The sequence below is a fragment of the Manis pentadactyla genome, chromosome X, assembly GCF_030020395.1.
Source record: "Manis pentadactyla isolate mManPen7 chromosome X, mManPen7.hap1, whole genome shotgun sequence".
NCBI lineage: Eukaryota > Metazoa > Chordata > Mammalia > Pholidota > Manidae > Manis > Manis pentadactyla.
The window spans coordinates 96,691,084-96,709,298 of NC_080038.1; the positions used below are offsets into that span (position 1 = coordinate 96,691,084).

Consider the following 18,215-nt stretch of genomic DNA (forward strand, 5'->3'; position numbering starts at 1 on the left):
CTCAGCAGCCTAGTATCTGACTCCCTGCTGCTCTCCCTATTCCCCCCACCCCCAGCTGTCCCCGCCCTTCATTTGCTTGGGACCTCTGACACTACTATCTTGAGACTGCTCTGAAAGAACCCTCTCAACGTTTCTGGGGCCACTGGGACTCTAAACAGGGCTGGGCTGAGCAGACAGATCATCAGACTGACCTCTCCAAGGTAAAGGGATGCACACCTGAAGGACTGGGGCATGGTCAGCAGAGGGAGGGGAGACTTACAGGTAAGAGGAGAAATGCAGTCTTGCAAAGATAAAACAAAGGGATTAACAAAGAACCATGTCTTTGGAGTCTCATGTCCTCTAAGTCAGAGGGGACTCAAGGTCACACAGTTAAACTTGAAGTGCAGTGTTCAGAAAGGGACCCCAAAGTACTGAGCCTGACATAGGTAAAGACAAGACTCCCCCCTGCTGAGTCATTTTCTAAGAAAGCATTTGTTTCTACAGATAAAAATGTCTGGATGTATTCCTATTATGTTACTGTGTGTGCGCAATTTAATTAGTAGTTTAAAACCTATACATGCTTAAGTTACTCTACAAGAAGATATGTCAAAGAAATAACCAATCTTCCCATGTTTTCTTCCATCTGCTACTTCTATAGCTTTTCTTCTTCCTTCCTAATTACAACCCTTAAATAGAATTCGTGCCTCATATCGAATTTACCGAGTATCATAATTCTTCCAAGTGGTAAAGATACCTCAAGACAAATGCTGGGCATAAAACCCACAGGGCATAAATCTGCAAAGAAGTAAAAAGCTAACCTTTTCAAAGAATATTGCTTCTCTCTCACTTACCAACTTTACATTTCCCTGTATGGCCCCGGAAGATGACTGGTTAGCCAGAGACGGGTAAGATTCCTCAAGGGAGGAACAACCTAAGACAGGCACAGTCGCAGGGGGGTCATCAGGTGAGAAATTGGGGATCAACAGAGGTGAGGCTTAGAACCTCACCCCCCCCCTGTTTTGAGAGAAATCTGCATCCGTGGATGTTTTGTTGCCCTTGTCTAGCTTGGATTAATACTTAGCCTATAGGCACACACCTGATCATCTACATTTGCTTTCTTACAGCACTAAACTATGTTTTCTACCTTTATCTTGCATCCACCTACCACTTCAGCATTTTATTAAAAATAATAATAATAATAATAAGGGAGAAATGTGGGATTCACATATAAATCAAGTATAAAAATCAAATGAATATTCATATATGACCTGATTGTTTGTAGTTCATAATGCGTGATCAAAACCGAAAGTTTCTGTGATGACTGCCCTTGTACTGTTCACCATGTAAGAACTTATTCACTATGTAAGAATTTGTTCACCATGTAAGAACTTGTTCGTTGTGCTTCAGAAGATCGGATACTGATGAGAATTAGGCTTGGGGTAGATTAATGATTGTGCATTGAGTCCCCTGTACAGAATTTTATTGTTGTTAACTGTTAACAACCATTTGATCAATAAATATGAGAGATGACCTCTCAAAAAAAAAATGTCTGGATGTAAGCCCACATAAAGACTTGTGCTCTTCCCCATTTTCTGATGATGTTGATTTTCTCCATTTAAGATAGACATCAGGGATTAATTCAATTTACACCTTCCTCTTTAACCTGTAAAGCAATAAACCAGGCTAGGTGTCTTACACCTGAATGTTTCCTCAGACACTTCCTAGCCTAAGTTCTAGCACCTATCTTCTCCCAAAAGATTCTCCTAGGAAATGCAGGCAGTACTGGCTGCAGACCAGGGTGGCAGCAAAGCCCCAGGTAACTGATTTGCTTGCCCACCTTGATACAGCAGGCATGGTTTTCTTTACTTGCCCCAGGCACTGTATCCTAATGTAGGGAAGATCACAGATCTCTTTAGAAGTCCATCGGAAGTTTTAAGGCAACAGAACTTTTTAAAAAAGCATTTTGTAGGATAGCAGAGTGGTTGGTTAATTCTCACATCTGCACAAGACAATTGGGCAAAAAGTGTTGCAAATGTCTCCCTATTTTATGGACAATGTCTGTCTTATCACTCGTCACCCCAGAACAGCAGCTCTAGTCACCTGCCAGAGAGTCAGTCACATTCTTCCCTCCTCTTTCCTAGAATCAGATGCTGCTTACTGTTGCATGTCCTGCCCCTTCTCAAGGTCCACCTTGGGGGAAAACTGGGAATTAATAGGTACACAATGGGAGATCAGGACAAGGGAAAGGTAAAGTTAACCTAGGTACTTTTGTACCTTCTGCCCAAGAGCACTCCCCTAACACACTTGTCTAGAGGACAGATGGTCTGCACCCAAAGAGTGCAAATGAATGGCCTGGTGTCACCTCAAAAGATTCCCAATGTAGTAATATAAGGTTCTTTTCTTGGTGATATCCTGTTCATCACTTTTATTAACGACCTTTCAGAAAGATATAGAAAGTAGCCTAGCTAATCTGTGAATGGTGCAAGGCTATTGTGAGCTAGATTGGATGACAGAAGAGCAATCAGTTTCCAGAAAGAGCTGGATCACCTGGTATGAGAAGTCAGTTTTAACAAAATTTATTTTACCAGTGGTAGGGTCATGTCCCATAGCTGGGCACTGACAGTGAACTTCAAAGGACTCCAGGTGAAAGTGGGATAGCAGGAACATGTGTGAAAATGGTTCAGGGGTTTGGGCTGATAATAATCAACAGAAATGTCATGCCAGTAATGTGGATGCCAGAAAATCCAGAGTGACATTAGGTTTCCTCATAATAGTAAGATATCTAGATGGAGGAAAGTAAACAGGCCACCTACTTTGCAAGGCCAGCCCATATCTAGACTCCTGTGTTCAGTTCTGTGTGCCTTATCTTCAAGGAAATTAATGAACAGGAGCAAGTCCGAAACAGAGACCAGGACTGGTGAAAGGAATCAAAACCAAAGCCATGTCACACAAGGTGTGATAGAACTATAGTTGATTAAAAGGGGCCATGTCCACTGTCTTCATTCTTCCATGTTACTAACATCAACACATCTGGGAACTCCTTAAAGGCCAGTGAGACTTCTTAAGAGCCTGGCAAGAAGAAGAAAATGCAGTGAGCCTATGGGCTGGCTGTTTGGCAAAGAAACTTTTAGGAAATGTAGCTGGTAGTAGTGATATTTTTAGTATCTCATTTGCAGAAATTGCCCAACCAAAAGGGGATAATCAGAGAGTCAGCTCCAGACCTCTGGGTGTTCCTGGAGGGTTATGCAAGCAGGAGAACCCAGGTTATCATAGTTTCTTAGCCCCTAATCCATGGGCACCTCCTCCTGCATCCCCACCCAATTCTCTCTCCTCATCATCTTCTACCCTGATGATGCTCCTGTTTCCCCTGTGTGGAGTTATGGTTAAATGCAAGGCTGTGGTGTTAGACTACCGGGCATCAAATTCCAGCTCCACAAAATAACCACTTATGTGACTTTGGGCAAGTGAATTTAATTCCTGTTGTGCTTAGTTTCCTTGCCTGTTAAATACTAATAATGGCACATACTGCCTGAGTTGTTAGCATTAAAAGAGGTAGTATGTTGGGTGGTTAGGAAAATGTCTGACACGTGGTAAGTGTTCAATAATTGTTAGCTATTATAATTACTAGGCCACAAAAACCATATTGTATAAAGGTAAGTAATACAGGCTCTGGAATCAGATCATCTGTGTTTGCATCCTGGCTCCACTTAGGTTCTATCAACATGGGGCAAATTGTTTAACATCCTTACAGCCTCAATTTCCTCATCTGTAAAATGGGAATGATAGTACCACTTACCTCAAATTATTGTGAGAATTTTATGAGACAATCTATTTTGTGTGCTCAGTACCCTGCAGTCCTTCTCTGCTGGATTCTCTTGAAACCTAGCACATGCCTTCTGCAAGGTACGCAGGGGAGGCAAGAGCTGCTGGATACTTCCTATATTGTGGCCTGTTCTTGCTACTGCAGGAGCTGAACAATCTCACCCTCACTTTTCAGAATCTAGGTCAGCCAACTAGCTCCATCAATAAAAGGGTTCTGTTTTAATGCTGATCATTGTTCCTTTTTCACAAAGTACAGTCTGTAATTATGTATTTATGAGCATGATTTGATCATTGCATTCCTCCCCTACAAGTGTCCAACACAGAATAGGTGTTCAATAAACATTTGTTGAATGGACCAGTCAGCCATGTGACAGATGAATTCGAGTAATGCCTCCCTCCAAGCCTTCAGTGAACCAGCAGAGAGTTGGCTAAAGATGTTCCCAGTGTCTTTGAGGTGAAACAGAAATGGAACATGGAGGTGGAGGACCCCTCCACTTGACTCTAATCCTGGCTTCCCTCGGTGATCGGAACAGGGAAGCCAGAGGATCTGGAAAGAGCACTGCTTCCTTCACTTAACGCTGCTACATAGCAGCACCTGCCAAAAGTGATGAAGAGAGGAAAAGTTGCAAAGCGCGGGTGGAGAGTGGATGGATGCTGAGCTCTTAAACTCTCACGTGAGGCTCCGAATCGAGTCATCTCAGCCGCCAGAGGGCGCTGCGCACAGAGCCTTAGACTCTATGGTCGCTCCCGCCGATTCCCATGAGGAAGCGCGACCGGGAACCTCCTATATATTTTCGATTCCGGTCCAGCCTCTTGTCTTTCCATGCGGATAGCGTTCTCGCAAGCCTCATAGGACCTTAGGGTGGGGACCCGGCAGCAGCCAGTTTAATCTTCTCACCTCCGTTGGCGGTGCCGTCCCAGGATGGGCCCAGGCCCCTGCATGGATTCGTTGTACCAAACTAACCTAGTGTTGCCGGGATCGACCCCGAAGGGATCGGGCTTCAGGGCCAGGAAGTGAAGTTATGGTTTCGAAGAGGTAGATTTAGCCAGGGTGGAGTGAATATGCTCCTTCCACTCTGTGGCTGGACGGAGGCCGCTGTACTTGAAGAACATGGGGCTGACCACCTTCTCCTCAGAGCATTGTCAGCGAGGAGTTCGAGAGCCGAGTCCTCATGGGGTGCCTTAGCTTTAGCTGGGTCGCGTAGCGTGTCGTACCTTTGGCATCTGATAATAGTGCATTTTCTGAACGATTTACTAGGTGAGCGTTACTAAAACCCGCCGGACTTTATGTAAGTGTGGCAAAGCACCAGCCCCATAAAGTCACACAGTATAAGAAGGGCAAGGAGTCTGTATGCCCAGGGTAAGAGTTTGTAATTGGGTTTTAATGTGACATTCGTCTATTCTACGAGCCCAGTATCCACCATCCCGGCTTTGGCGTTGCTGTTTGTGCTAGAAAGCCCAGAATAAAAGCTGTAAGGCTTCCAAGGGGCTGTTGTGATTTATTATCTTGGGTATACCCTAACAAATAACTTTTTCTTCTCCCAGGAAAGCGGCGTTATGACAGGAAGCAGAGTGGCTATGGTGGACAGACTAAGCTGATTTTCCGGAAAAAGGTTAGTAGTAATTCCTATTTGACATGCTTCCCACTTAACTGGTAGAGAACTTGGCATTTGTATCTAACCCACACACTTCTACAATATAGGTATGTGTCTTCATAGTTTCAGCAAAGTTACCTCAATTACCTGCAGTAATATCTAGTGGGCAATGGAGCTGGGAGTGCAAGCCAGGTCTAACTCTGGTTTACAGTAGTGCACTATCTCAGTGCTTTATATTTTTTGACTTTCCCTTTTTGAAGAGGCAAACATCAAGTTAAGGAATGTGCCCTGCATTTCTAAAGGTTGAAGTTTGAGTATACCAGTAAATTTTTCCTTTTACCCTGTTCCCTGTCATCGTGCTAGTGAATCCTCAGCTCTTGCCTGCAGTAAGAATTCTTTGCTTCTCAGCACAGAAACCTGCAGTCAGTCTACCTATCATGAAGTCTTAAAGCTCTTTAAAATTGCCATTTAGGCCTTCTGCTGGTCTCCTGGAATATGTCATTCTCAGGCCAAACCAGTTTCTGTTACACCCCCAGGTGATTTGGCTACCGCTTAAAGTACACAGTGCCTGGAAGGTAGCATTCCCACAAACAGGGTTTCTCTGGCACTTGGCTCCTTATTCCACTGGTTCCATGGAGTGTTAAGGAATGGCTTTAGTGTTCATTTAGACACAATAAATGGTTTGATTTCAAGGTGGTAAAAAGAATGCTTGATTTTTTAATTGACATTTCACATTTGGGTAACTAATAGAAGATGGGGAGATTCTAGCCAGGTTTTTGCTTTGAGAACTGCTAACCAGCAGCAGTACAGTTCTGACCATAGGACCAGACTTAAAAAGTTGAGTATTAGTGGGGAGTGTACCTTGAATTAAATAATACAGTTGAATATGCATGCATTTTAGGGATAATTGTAGGTCGTCTCTGGAGAGTTATGGGTCTTAACAATTATTAACCCTATTTAATCAATTGGACAAATTGTGTTTATGTCATAGTTGCATGGACTTGGTTGACCCATTTGGGTTGTGTGGAATACTTAACTGTACAGAGCTGTTGAAAGGCCACAAATTTCAGATGGTATGAGTGTTTGTTTGGTAAAACCTCTAGGATGTTGGTTGGATGTGAATGGAGAACTTCACAGCAATTAGATTAAAAAAAACTACCTTTGCTAATACATTTTCTCTTGAATCCACGGATTTTCACATTTCTTCAACATTGTTTTCTCCCTATAGCTAAATACAGACTGTCACAACTCTATTATTTTAAGTAGTACCTAATCGAAGATAGTCATATTTTTGAAGAAAGGTTTTTTGCAGTAGTTTGTGAAGGTTTTGACTTATTTTTTTTCCAGGCTAAAACTACAAAGAAGATTGTGCTGAGGCTTGAATGTGTTGAGCCCAACTGCAGATCTAAGAGAATGCTGGCTATTAAGAGATGCAAACATTTTGAATTGGGGGAAAATAAGAAGAGAAAGGTATATAATTATGGGCAGAAGATGCCATATTTTTTCTTGCTTTATTATATTGGAGAGGTTACTCTTTATTTCTACCCACTTATTGTGGCATCAAGATAAGGGACCATTCTTTCAAAATAACTTAATCATAGCTGAAAGTATAAGGTTTTTGGTGTGGTTTTGCAATGAGTAGGAAAGGGAGAATGAGACTTGCTGTAATAAAGGATGGTGATCCTTTAGGAATAGGCACTGTTCTTGATAGAATTGGGATTCATTGCAAAATATAAAAACTCACCTTTTCTTTTTCTGTTCTATTACAGGGCCAAGTGATCCAGTTCTAAGCTTCATAAAATTATAAAACCGTAAGACCATAAAATTATGAGGTTATGTTATTTCACTTCATTTGGTTGCAGTTGGCCTTTTGGGAGGGGAATAAACTAGTGCCATCAATAAAATTCCCCCTGTGGGGAAATTTATGCTTGATGGTTCTTCTGGGCACTTTACTCATTTTGGATGGAATCTGACAGGTTGAACTCTTATCAGATGTTATGGTTGTTCTATTTGGCACTTTGGGGCTTCAAGGGATTCCCTTTGCTATTAAGAGTCAAAGGTGATTGGTTATCATGGGACATAGAAGTAGATACCTGAAACTAGCTGTCAGTAACAAGCAAAATCATTTGTCTCATACTTACACCTTCATTACTTGAATCATTTTAATGAGGAATTTCAGCCCAGTTCTCTAGGCACAGCATACTAAATTGTCCTCAGACTTAATGCTCATGTCCCCTAAACATCTTGACATACCCCCTCAAATTTCAAATTAGACAGATTATTTTCATCATGTTGAAATACCTACAAAGATAATTCTGAATGAATTAAACTTACTAATGGAATCTGTTGGGGATAATCCATTTTTAAAAATGCCTAATAGTTGCAAGTTTTATATCCTTTTTTGGTATACTGTTTTATACTTCATTCTATTCAGCTTTTCATGCTTGTGTGGCAGAACCCTGAAGGCAAGTAGGCTACATGTTTTGGTAACTAGAGGTGCATCAGTGAGGTAGAGCAGTTTTCTTCCAAATTAGCTTTTGTGCCAAGGGTGAATAAGTCTGGGTTTACCAGTTTTACTTCCATTTTTATCAACTGATAGTCCTCCAATTTTATTGAAAACAGTTCATAATCACCTGACAGGCAAAGGAATTGTTATAACATGGATTTTGTATTTTGAGCCTTTTGGTTTTTGTCCTGTCATGCATTCTGGATGGGTGAGAAGCACACCTTTGCTCATGTGGGAGAAGGGTGGTCATAAAAGGGGAGATGGTGATGGAACAGGCTTGAAGCTTTCACTACAGGTTGGTCCTTGGGCACACCAGCTATAGAAAGAATTGTAATGTCTGAAAGTTCTCTTAAAAATGATCCATTCCCACATCCCCGAATTTGAAGCTCATTGCCTTATCACAGCCTCAAGAGAAGGCGATTATCTTGAAGTGGGGGGGCAGTCTTCTGCTCAGAGGTCTGGTAATTTAGGTCATAATAATTGTGAAAGTAAGCCATTTGCATTTGTTGAATCTAGATGGCAAACAACCTTGGGAGTTGGAATCCTAGGTGGTGGGATGTTTCTTGATTCTTCCATAAAAATTACGTGTCTTACATCCAAAATATATAAAGAGCTCACACGCCTCAACAAACAAAAAGCAAATAATCCAACTTAAAAATGTGCAGAGGAGCTGAATAGACAGTTCTCTAAAGAAGAAATCCAGATGGCCAACAGGCACATGAAAAGATAATCATCAGAGAAATGCAAATTAAAACCACAGTGAGATATCACCTAACACCAGTAAGGATTGCCATCATCGAAAAGACAAACAACAACAAATGTTGGCGAGGTTGTGGAGAAAGGGTAACCCTCCTACACTGCTGGTGGGAATGTAAACTAGTTCAACCATTGTGGAAAGCAGTATGGAGGTTCCTCAGAATGCTCAAAATAGAAATACCATTTGACCCAGGAATTCCACTTCTAGGAATTTACCCTAAGAATTCAGCAGCCAAGTTTGAAAAAGACAGATGCACCCCTATGTTTATCGCAGCACTATTTACAATAGCCAAGAAATGGAAGCAACCTACATGTCCATCAGTAGATGAATGGATAAAGATGTGGTACATATACACAATGGAATATTATGCAGCCATAAGAAAAAAACAGATCCTACCATTCACAACAACATGGATGGAGCTAGAGGGTATTATGCTCAGTGAAATAAGCCAAGCAGGGAAGGACAAGTACCAAATGATTTCACTCATATGTGAAGTATAAGAACAAAGGAAAACTGAAGGAACAAAACAGCAGCAGAATCACAGAACCCAAGAATGGGCTAATAGTTACCAAAGGGAAAGGGACTGGGGAGGATGGGTGGGAAGGGAGGGATAAGGGCGGGGAAAAAGAAAGAGGACATTACGATTAGCATGTATAGTGTGGGGGGCACAGGGAGGGCTGTGCAACACAGAGAAGACAAGTAGTGATTTTACAGCATCTTACTACACTGATGGACAGTGACTGTGAAGGGGTATGTAGGGGGGACTTGGTGAAGGGGGAACCTAGTAAACATAATGTTCTTCATGTAAGTGTAGATTAATGATACCAAAATAAAAATAAAATAAAAATTACGTGTCTTAGTTGCCTCAGTTCCAGATCTAAATCTCATTTATCAAGGTTATTCCTGCTTGGGTCTTTTTGCCCTTCAATTGAAGTAGATTCCTTTTTATTTTCCCTTTGGGCTAAGATTGTAAGCAGTGCCATCCAAGTACCTGAGTAGGCTGCAGTCAGGGTTAACAGCCAGGATTTAAAATCTGGCTGCAATTTAAGGAGGATAAGTATCTGCCTCAGGGTTGTTAGGATTAAAATGAGTCAATACACCTTATGTGTGTAGAACAGTGTCTGGCGCATAGTGCCCAATAAATTGCAGCTATTTCTTAGCAGTTGCATGAGTTTCAAAAGCTTTTCCCCAAAATGTTCTCTTGAGAAATGGAAGTTTTTTAAAAGCACAATTGAAAGATTTTATTCAAGGAAATAGGAACAGGTGAAGTGGGAATGGAAGAAAAAGGTGGACAGAAATGGGGTAGTCACTTTGGCAACAAAATATATTATTTTAAAGGAAGCTGCTTTATGCAGTCTAACTTGTATTTAGCCGAAGTAGAACAGTGCCTGTGGGATTTACTTGCATTTTTAGACTTGAAGTCCATTCATAGAAGCCAAGCTTTTTCTTCACAGGGAGGATCTGTGTGACCACACAATCAGGAATACAGGCCATCCCCCAACCCAGGGAAGCAATAGAAATGGTATAAGAACGAGGTCCACCAGTGTCCTGCAGGTTTACCATAGCCACGGCCCAGGCTGAGTGAGAGAGAGGGCGTTCCCACACCTCAAAGTTGTCTTCCTGAAAAGAAAGCCAAGAAAATAGGTGTGATAGCTTGGTAACTAGCAGTAAGCTGCCTTGTAGCTTTCAGTCTTACTGTCAGAACCTATTGAGCACTTCTGGGAACAATTAAATATTATCTTGTGGCATGTTTTGGAAATAATGATTCAAGAAAAAGGAACCTCATTACTGATTATAATAGGAAGAAAAATATTCTCAAAAGATCAATGCATACCCTCATATAACAGATTTAGGCCCAGGACAACCTTGATACTGGATATAAAGCCATCTTAAAATACACACTCAAACATGGATGAGCTGTAAACTAGAAGGCAGAAGAATGTGTTCTTGGCCAATTCCTATTTTCTCCCATAGAACATGACTTACTATACCTTTCTAAACTGATACCCCTGCTTGCCCAAGGGGTCCTGGTTGATAGCAATCACATCCTTATCCTGAAGAAGAGCTTTGGCTTGAGGGCTGATGTGCCGGAGGTCATTGGACATGAGTAATGGCGATGCCATGATAGCCCAGAGGGCCATCTGAGTTATCTGCTGATCCCAACTAAGGCCAAAGTTGCCAATCACTAACTGGGAGGAAAAATAAATTCACATGAGAAGACAAAACATTCCTAAAGTTGGGAGAAGCCACTTCATGGAACCATGCTCTGAGTAGTCTCACATAAAGCCTGTTCCCGAGGAACTTGCCCTTCTAATTTACCTTAATGTCAAGGAGGAAACCGGCCCACTTGCAGGGGCTTGAACAAGGAGGGCTCACTCAGGTTCTTACCATATCTGGGTCATTCCAACCCCCTGGTCCTGCAACGGGAACAATACTCTCCTGGTTAGAAGATGTCCAGCCCAAGATACTCTTTATACTTTGCCAAGAATCAGAAACGTCATAAAAATTTCTCCAGTGATTGCAGTACTGTCGGATTTCTGTGTAATTCGGCTGTGAAAACAGATAGCTCGTCTGTTAAAATTTCTACTAACATTCTTGCAAAATGAAAACAGTCAAGTTTAAAGGAGACACTTGCCTTTACACAGTAAAGGCCTCCATAAGGAGAACTAAATCCTTATAACTGAATTTCATTGTAAGATAACTTGCTTCAGAAGTAGGCCATATAACTTAAAATCCCTACTTAAAATGGCTTTAAGACTTTATGCTGGGAATTTGCCAACAGGTACTGGTATTATGGAGGATTTTAATTTTTTTTACACTTCACTGTATTTTCAAACTTTTCTAAAATGAACATGTACTACTACTTTTATAATCTGAAATAACTAAAGTGATCTTAATGAGTAAAAATAAAAGCTGCAAAATTACATAGGATTCATCAAGCATATAAGGCAGTCTGAATCCTAGGCATATAATTTGTTAACAGAACAAATAAAAGTTTGTAGATAGGCAGATGGGAGGGATATCAGGTTTAAAACCTTTGAAACAGAGGTGGGAGTATTCTGCAGAGATTCAAAGGAAATAATGGATTCATTCTATAAATAATTATTCACCACTTAGCATATGGAAGAGACACACTGATAGTCAAGACAAGGCCCTTGCCCTCCTGGAGCTTATATCATAGTGGGGCAGACAGACAAAAAGCAAGTCAACAAAAAATTCTATATAGTGCTAAGCTCTTAGAAGGAAATTCAACAGGTTAATGTAATAAAGAATGAGTGGATAGAGGGCTACTTTAAAGTAGGGAGAGAAGACCTGTCTGAATAGGTGTCATTTGGTCTGAGGCCTCAGTGTTGAGAAGCCAGCAATTATAAAATCTTGGGGGAAGTACAAGGCAGAAAACAAAATGCAAGCATAAAGTCCCTGAGGCAGCAATAGGTTTGAGGTTTTTGAGGGACAAAGAAAACCAGTGCAGTGAGGGAAAAAGTGATGGGAAATGAGGTTGGAGGCAGGCCAGGGCCAGATCAGTGGAGTCTGATTTTATTTCAAGTGCAATGGGAAGTCAGTTAAGGGTTTCAGGCCAGGGAGTGATATGATCCATTTACATTTTAACAAGATAACCCTGGTGCTGTGTAGAAAATGGCTGAAGGTACAGGGAGAGTGGAAGTAGATCAAGCTGTTGTAGCACTCTGGATTGGAGATGGTGGTGGTTTGGAAAAAGAGGGTACCTGCAGCAGAGATGGAGAGAAGTGGGCTGATTCAGGATTTATTTTGTAGATAGTACTGACAGAATTGCTGGTGGGTAGGTTACGAGCTGTAAGACAAAGGGAAGAATCAAAGACGACTGACTTCCCAGATGATAGTAGCTTGGACTGCAATGATAGCAGTGGGGATGGTGAGAAGTGGCTGGGTCCTGGGAGAGATGGTAGGACGAGACTGTTAAGTAAGGTTGGACTTTGAAGAAGACCTTTCCTTTGTTCTCAAAATCTATCAGCAAGGCTCTCCTGGATTCTGAGCTCATTAGTTTACCTTACGAAAGGGCCACGTATAAAGGGGCCACTCACAGGAGTACACGATGCTTCTGCCAGTCTTGTTCAGGGCCAAGGACATGTACTTATAACCTGTATGAGGAAACAATGAGTAAAATAAAGCAAGGGAATTTCCAGCAAGGGCCGTATATTTTAAAAAGAGACTACCCAGAAGGCCATCTTTTTCTTAAACCAGGAGCAGAGACAGGTGGCTGCTCTGTGATTGTGTCTAGTAGACTGCTGGAATTGTTCTGAGGAGTGTGGGATGGTGCATATATTGATGACAGGCAGGAATGAAAATGCTCCATTTTCTGACATTCTGAATGCTTTTCCAAGTGATGTAGTGGAGAGTTACAATTACTATTTGTAATCAACTCAGAGCCCTTGAATTAAAAGTACACAATAGTAGCCATGGTTAGGCATGTATAGATTTTACATACATGAATGAATGAATGTATAAAGGCACGGAGCTCTGGCACATTGAGAATAATTATTTCTAGTATTGTGACTGGTATCTAAAATGTAAAGATTAGTTCTTTGGCTGCTCAGTTACCTTGGCCTCAAAGTTCTTCCCTTTGCTCATGGCTAAATCTCTTGAATGAAACATACCATCTTCCAGAAGTTTCACACTGTTACAGTAACAACCGTCAAATTTGAGCAGATCTACTCCCCAGTCAGCAAAGGTCTTGGCATCAATGTCATAGTATCCAAAACTCCCAGGGAAACCTGCACAGGTTTTATTTCCAACATCTGCATAAATCCCTAGCTTCAATCCTTTGCTGTGCACCTGAAATGAGAGGAAAGAGTCACCACAATACAATGCCAATCATGAAGTAGACAGAAGCACTCCAGGCTGGGGGCAGAGACAAGCAAACTTCACCAGGTACTGGGGGCTTTTTTCCCCCACAAACCCCCAGAATTATCCAGATGAGTGTTGAGAGACAAAGGGGCAAGTTTCCAGTTCTGCTGAGTTCAGACTCTACATGTAAGCTATAGCACAGAACTGGAGGGAAAGCTAACAGCTGCTCTAACCTTCCTCTCATGAGATCCTAAAAGTTGCCTTTCCAGGGCAATGATAGTTTTATCTGGACTAAGACTCTGCTTAACCAAACCATAGGCTCCTCTCAGCCTTTTTTTCAAAAGCCTCAACCTTGGCCTTCCATGTCATTTCAACAAGAATTCTGCTAGGTCATCCCCCAGCTCTTGGTATTTGATCGAGTTCCTCATCCCTCACCACTGATGTCCAAGTCCTTGGCCTGCCTTTAGCAAGAATCCCTCCTCTTAGTAATTTTCCATCTTAGTAGAACCCCTCAAGCAGCTCATTGGCTATAAAACCCCACTTTTCTTTTTTGTATTCATAATTGACTTATGACTCTATTACTACAGTAATAACTAGTGTATTACTCTTTAGCAGTCTCCAGAATATATTTCTTCCACATTCTAAAATTCTATTTATAGTACAATTACAATAGCTGTTCAAAGCTTATATGGAAATATATGCACACATATCAAGAACCAAGTTCTTTTTTCCTCCAAGAGAATTCAATGGTTTCAGCAAAAGGAGAAAAATTTCTAGATGGGCTGTCAAGAGCTGTTGTAAAACACTGATCTGCTAATGGGATGAAAATTCCACCTGATAAGCCTTCCAATTCAGTGTTCAGATAACAGCAGCTATTTTAGTTTCTAAGTGTTTCCTAAAGAGCTTGGTATAGAAGGGCTTATAATCTGCTGAACAGGAAAAGAATTATCTATAAACTCACATAATTAGCTAGGCCACTGATCCCTCTTGGAAAGCGTTTAGGGTCTGCCTGAAGTCGACCTTCTGAATCTCTTTGGGGAGCCATCCAACAGTCATCAATGCAGAGATACTCATAACCTACAGCCTTCCAGCCATCTGAGGCCATGAGATCTGCCATCTGCATGAAGAGTTTCTCACTGAAAGAGAAATTCCAAGAATCATTACAATTCATTAAATAAATGCTTGGGTACTCCTATTTGTTAGGTACCTCAGGGTTTCACAATTTAAAAAAGAATCTAGTAATAGTTTGGTGGTAGTCACAACCATTGCAAGGTAAAATAGACTAGGCCTTTTTTCCTTCTCCATTCCATCCCCTCTTAATACTTCTACCCTAAGAACCCCAAACAATACAGAAATATATGAATTGAAAAGGCTATCAGATCAGTGAAGTAAGAAACTATAAAATAACATAACCTATAGCTTCCTTAGATATCAATAATAACTTGGAGAAAAAGATAGCATTCACAGGAAAGCAACAGAAAAGACTAAAATACGCAGAGATAAGACATATGCAGGGCTTGTATACATAAAACTATGATGTTCCCAAATGATTTGAGTAAATGGAGATAACAATTTGCTCTTGAATAAGAATACTCAATATTAAAAACAAGCTAATTCACCACACACACTTTTATACATTTAATAAAACTGAACAAAAAGGACTTTTTAAGGCATTTGGCAACATTATTCAAAAAGTTCACCTAAAAGATTTAACACATGAACATTCTATAAAAGATAAATGAAGCTGGTGTAGTACCAGTAGCACTACAATACACAGATCAATGGAATTAGAAAGTTCAGCAAGAGATCCTTTCAGCCATCTGGAAGGTACCATGGAATTTAGATATACTAAATGTGGTATTCCTTAGAGGAGAATGAAGTCCAGATGGAGTAAAGATTTTTAAAATTCATAAAAATACTAGTAGAAAATGTAAGTGACTATATTATCTTCAGGTAGGAAAGGACCTTCTTTCTCAGCATGATGCTTGAGCCGGAAATCATAAAGGAAGAAACTGATGTTTGATACATAAATATTAAAAACAATGTGTATAAAAACCACTATACTCATAAGGTATAAAAGACAAAAAACAAACCAAAACCATTCCAATTGAAAAATAGGGAACTAACACAAACAGGCAATCCATAAAAGAAACTGCACAGAACCAATTCAACATATGAAAGGATGTTCAACGTTATTAGTAATCAAATAAATGAAAATAAAAACACCTACCCAAATGACAAGGTTTCAAGAGTGGCAAAAATACAGTGTTGGCCAGGGTGTGGGAAAACATCTCATGCACTGTTGGGAATGGGCAGTTGTAAAACATTTGGGGAGGATGGCTTAACATGTAACAAAATGAGCACACAGTTCAACCCAGTAATTAGACTTCTACAGGGATGGTTAACACAGCTTTGTTAATAATAAAAAAATGAAGAGTCTCCCCAGCTATCAACAGGAGATTGCTCAAATAAATTACAATGTATACATACAATTTGTATTTATGAAGCTCTTAATCTGTGTCAGGCACTCAACTCTGCTTACATTTAGAAAGGATAATTAATTTGCCCACAATCACATGGCTAAGAAATAATGAGCTACAATTTGAACCTAGGCAGGCAGACTTCCAGTCTGGTCGTTAACCACTCATGACATAAACGTGATCTCATTTCTATGGAAAATAATGAAAATAAATGTTTTTATTCCATAGAAAAAAGTTGCAAGGTCGTATATTAACATTTTAACCATGATTATTTCTGGCTGGTAGAATGAGAGGAAATTTTATTATCATTGTACTCTACTATCTACATTTTTTGCAACGATTATTTATTAGCTTTATCAGATACAAAAACAAGACAATCACCACTTAGGAAAAAAAGAAAGACAAAAACATATGTGATGGGCACAATTGCTACACACTTTACCCCAGGGTCACAATGAATTTAGTCTGAATCCTAAAAGGCCAATTAATTGTGATGTTTGACTAACATCCTGACTTTTCTGTCAAGACATGCTTTATAATATATGATAACTTATGGGCATTGGGATGTTCCATGACCATTGCTTTGTAGAGGGGCCTCTGCACCACGGGTGTCATTATGTTTTTAACAATATTTATCAATTATTCTTAACCTCTTCTAGATCATGAATCCCTTTGAGAATCTGAACAAAGCTAAAGATCCTCTTTTCAGAAAAACACACACTTATATTTGCAGATTTGTATTAATTTTTCTCATGGGTTCAGGGTTAAGAATATTTGTTCTATCTGACTAATTGAGGGCTGAGGCACTGCTCTGTGCTACGTACTTTAAATGGGTTATCTCACTGAAAGTCCACCTGTGTGAGATAAGAACTATTTTACAGCTCCTCCTGAGTCTGCTCAGTGAGGTGAAGAGTTATCCCAATTTACAGACCAGGAATGTGTGGCTCAGCCAGGTATGACACCAATCTTATCCAGCCTCATATACCCTTGCCTTCCATATGCAGGTATCCTCTGTCTTTCCAAGGTTCTAATTAGGCCACTTCATTTTTATGAAACACCTGCATTAGTGCCTGTTTTCACTAACTGAAAGAAATCGAAGAGGATTTTTGCTTTTATGAAAAAAGGCAAAAAGCGAAAATAGCATTGTTTGATTTGCAGGGCGTGCTTATAGAGGTAGCACCCAGAGGAGCTTGAGTGGCCCCCCACAAACTCCTTCCCCAGCAACCACACAGCAGCTCAGCATTAAGCTACCAGAATTTTGAATTATGTGTAACCATCTGTGCTGTATCTTGATTTATTTTGTGCTTCCTTTAGCACAATGTGTCCTAACGTATCAGAAAAGCCCGAGAGAGGTTATTTTTGGGGTCCGGGAATGCTCAAAATTTCTGCATATAAATTAATGGTAATTGCTGCTTTCCTTTATGCTATTTCGGCTTAGGAAAGGTTTCATGGTTACACTCTACTTTCAGATCGGGCGGTTTGTTGGGGGTGGAGGGTGATACCTGTGTAAAGTTCCTCCAGGTCAACCTTCCAGCCTGCCACCACACTCAAGGGTGAGCAGGTGGGGAGATCTCAGAGACTCCATGGTCCCTCTAAACTCCCTTCAGTTACCGCTAAGGAACCCATGACTCAAAAAGGAGAAGTGCCACGAAGTCTTAGTCTTCTATCTCTCCTACTCACCGAAGCCTGTGCTCACTTCCTAGTACCCCAGCAGAGGCAGAGCAGCAGCTCAGAAGAAAGGTCTGAACCCAACTGGATGGTGAATGGAAAAGAGTCCCTAGCTGGGGGATCAGGCAGAGAGAGAGACGGAGAAGCAGGGCCTGCAGCCCGGACTCTCACCCCAAGAAGAGTCACACGGAGAAGGTTTGGGGCTAGTTCCCTTCCGGGCAGTTGGCTGCATAAAGGAGCAGCAGTAGGGGAGCTTTCTCTTGGGCTCATATATTCCCGCCGAGACCCCCCCCCCCATTCCTCCAAACGCACGGAAAGGCGAAGGGGCGGGGGTAGCCAGTATCTCTGATACCTGATACACGAATCTGGCTCTTCTTGGCAGTCAGTGTTGCACATGAAGCGCTCCCAGTGCAGCCAGCCCATGGTAGGAGTCATCGCTAAGCCATTGTTCAGTGCTCTGGCCCCAAGGTCCCCGCAGAGAACCAGGGCCAGGAGGGAAAGCGCCGGCATGTAGTCCGGCTGCCAGACTCCACTCACCAGCTTCATCGCTATTGTAATCCTGTAGTACAGATCACCTGGGCTTT

General features: G+C 41.2%; 2 protein-coding genes across 2 annotated transcripts; one reads left to right on the forward strand and one right to left on the reverse strand.

The window, feature by feature from the left end:
* Window positions 1–4,912: 4,912 nt before the first annotated feature.
* Window positions 4,913–7,328, forward strand: RPL36A (ribosomal protein L36a). The gene is given in 7 exon segments (XM_057495370.1): window positions 4,913–4,978; window positions 5,060–5,101; window positions 5,103–5,143; window positions 5,145–5,161; window positions 5,347–5,414; window positions 6,744–6,866; window positions 7,166–7,328. Coding segments are annotated over 7 exon segments (378 nt in total). The 3' UTR covers window positions 7,187–7,328.
* A 2,546-nt stretch (window positions 7,329–9,874) lies between these two features.
* Window positions 9,875–18,214, reverse strand: GLA (galactosidase alpha). The gene is made up of 7 exons (XM_036932788.2): window positions 17,984–18,214; window positions 14,445–14,619; window positions 13,294–13,471; window positions 12,686–12,777; window positions 11,048–11,209; window positions 10,651–10,848; window positions 9,875–10,279 (listed from the first exon to the last, which is right to left on the reverse strand). Exons 1-7 carry the CDS (start codon window positions 18,175–18,177, stop codon window positions 10,016–10,018), a joined length of 1,263 nt encoding a protein of 420 aa, XP_036788683.1. The 5' UTR covers window positions 18,178–18,214; the 3' UTR covers window positions 9,875–10,015.
* Between the last annotated feature and the right edge of the window lies 1 nt (window position 18,215).

What these genes read in the sequence shown, in the direction of transcription:
- GLA (XM_036932788.2), bottom strand. Translation starts at nt 18,177, where the DNA reads ATGAAGCTGGTGAGTGGAGTCTGGCAGCCGGACTACATGCCGGCGCTT. An exon ending in TGTGAAACTTCTGGAAGATG is followed by an intron (nt 12,778 to 13,293) that starts GTATGTTTCATT and finishes TTCCTCATACAG; the next exon opens with GTTATAAGTACATGTCCTTG. An exon ending in AGGGGTATCAGTTTAGAAAG is followed by an intron (nt 10,280 to 10,650) that starts GTATAGTAAGTC and finishes CTTTCTTTTCAG; the next exon opens with GAAGACAACTTTGAGGTGTG.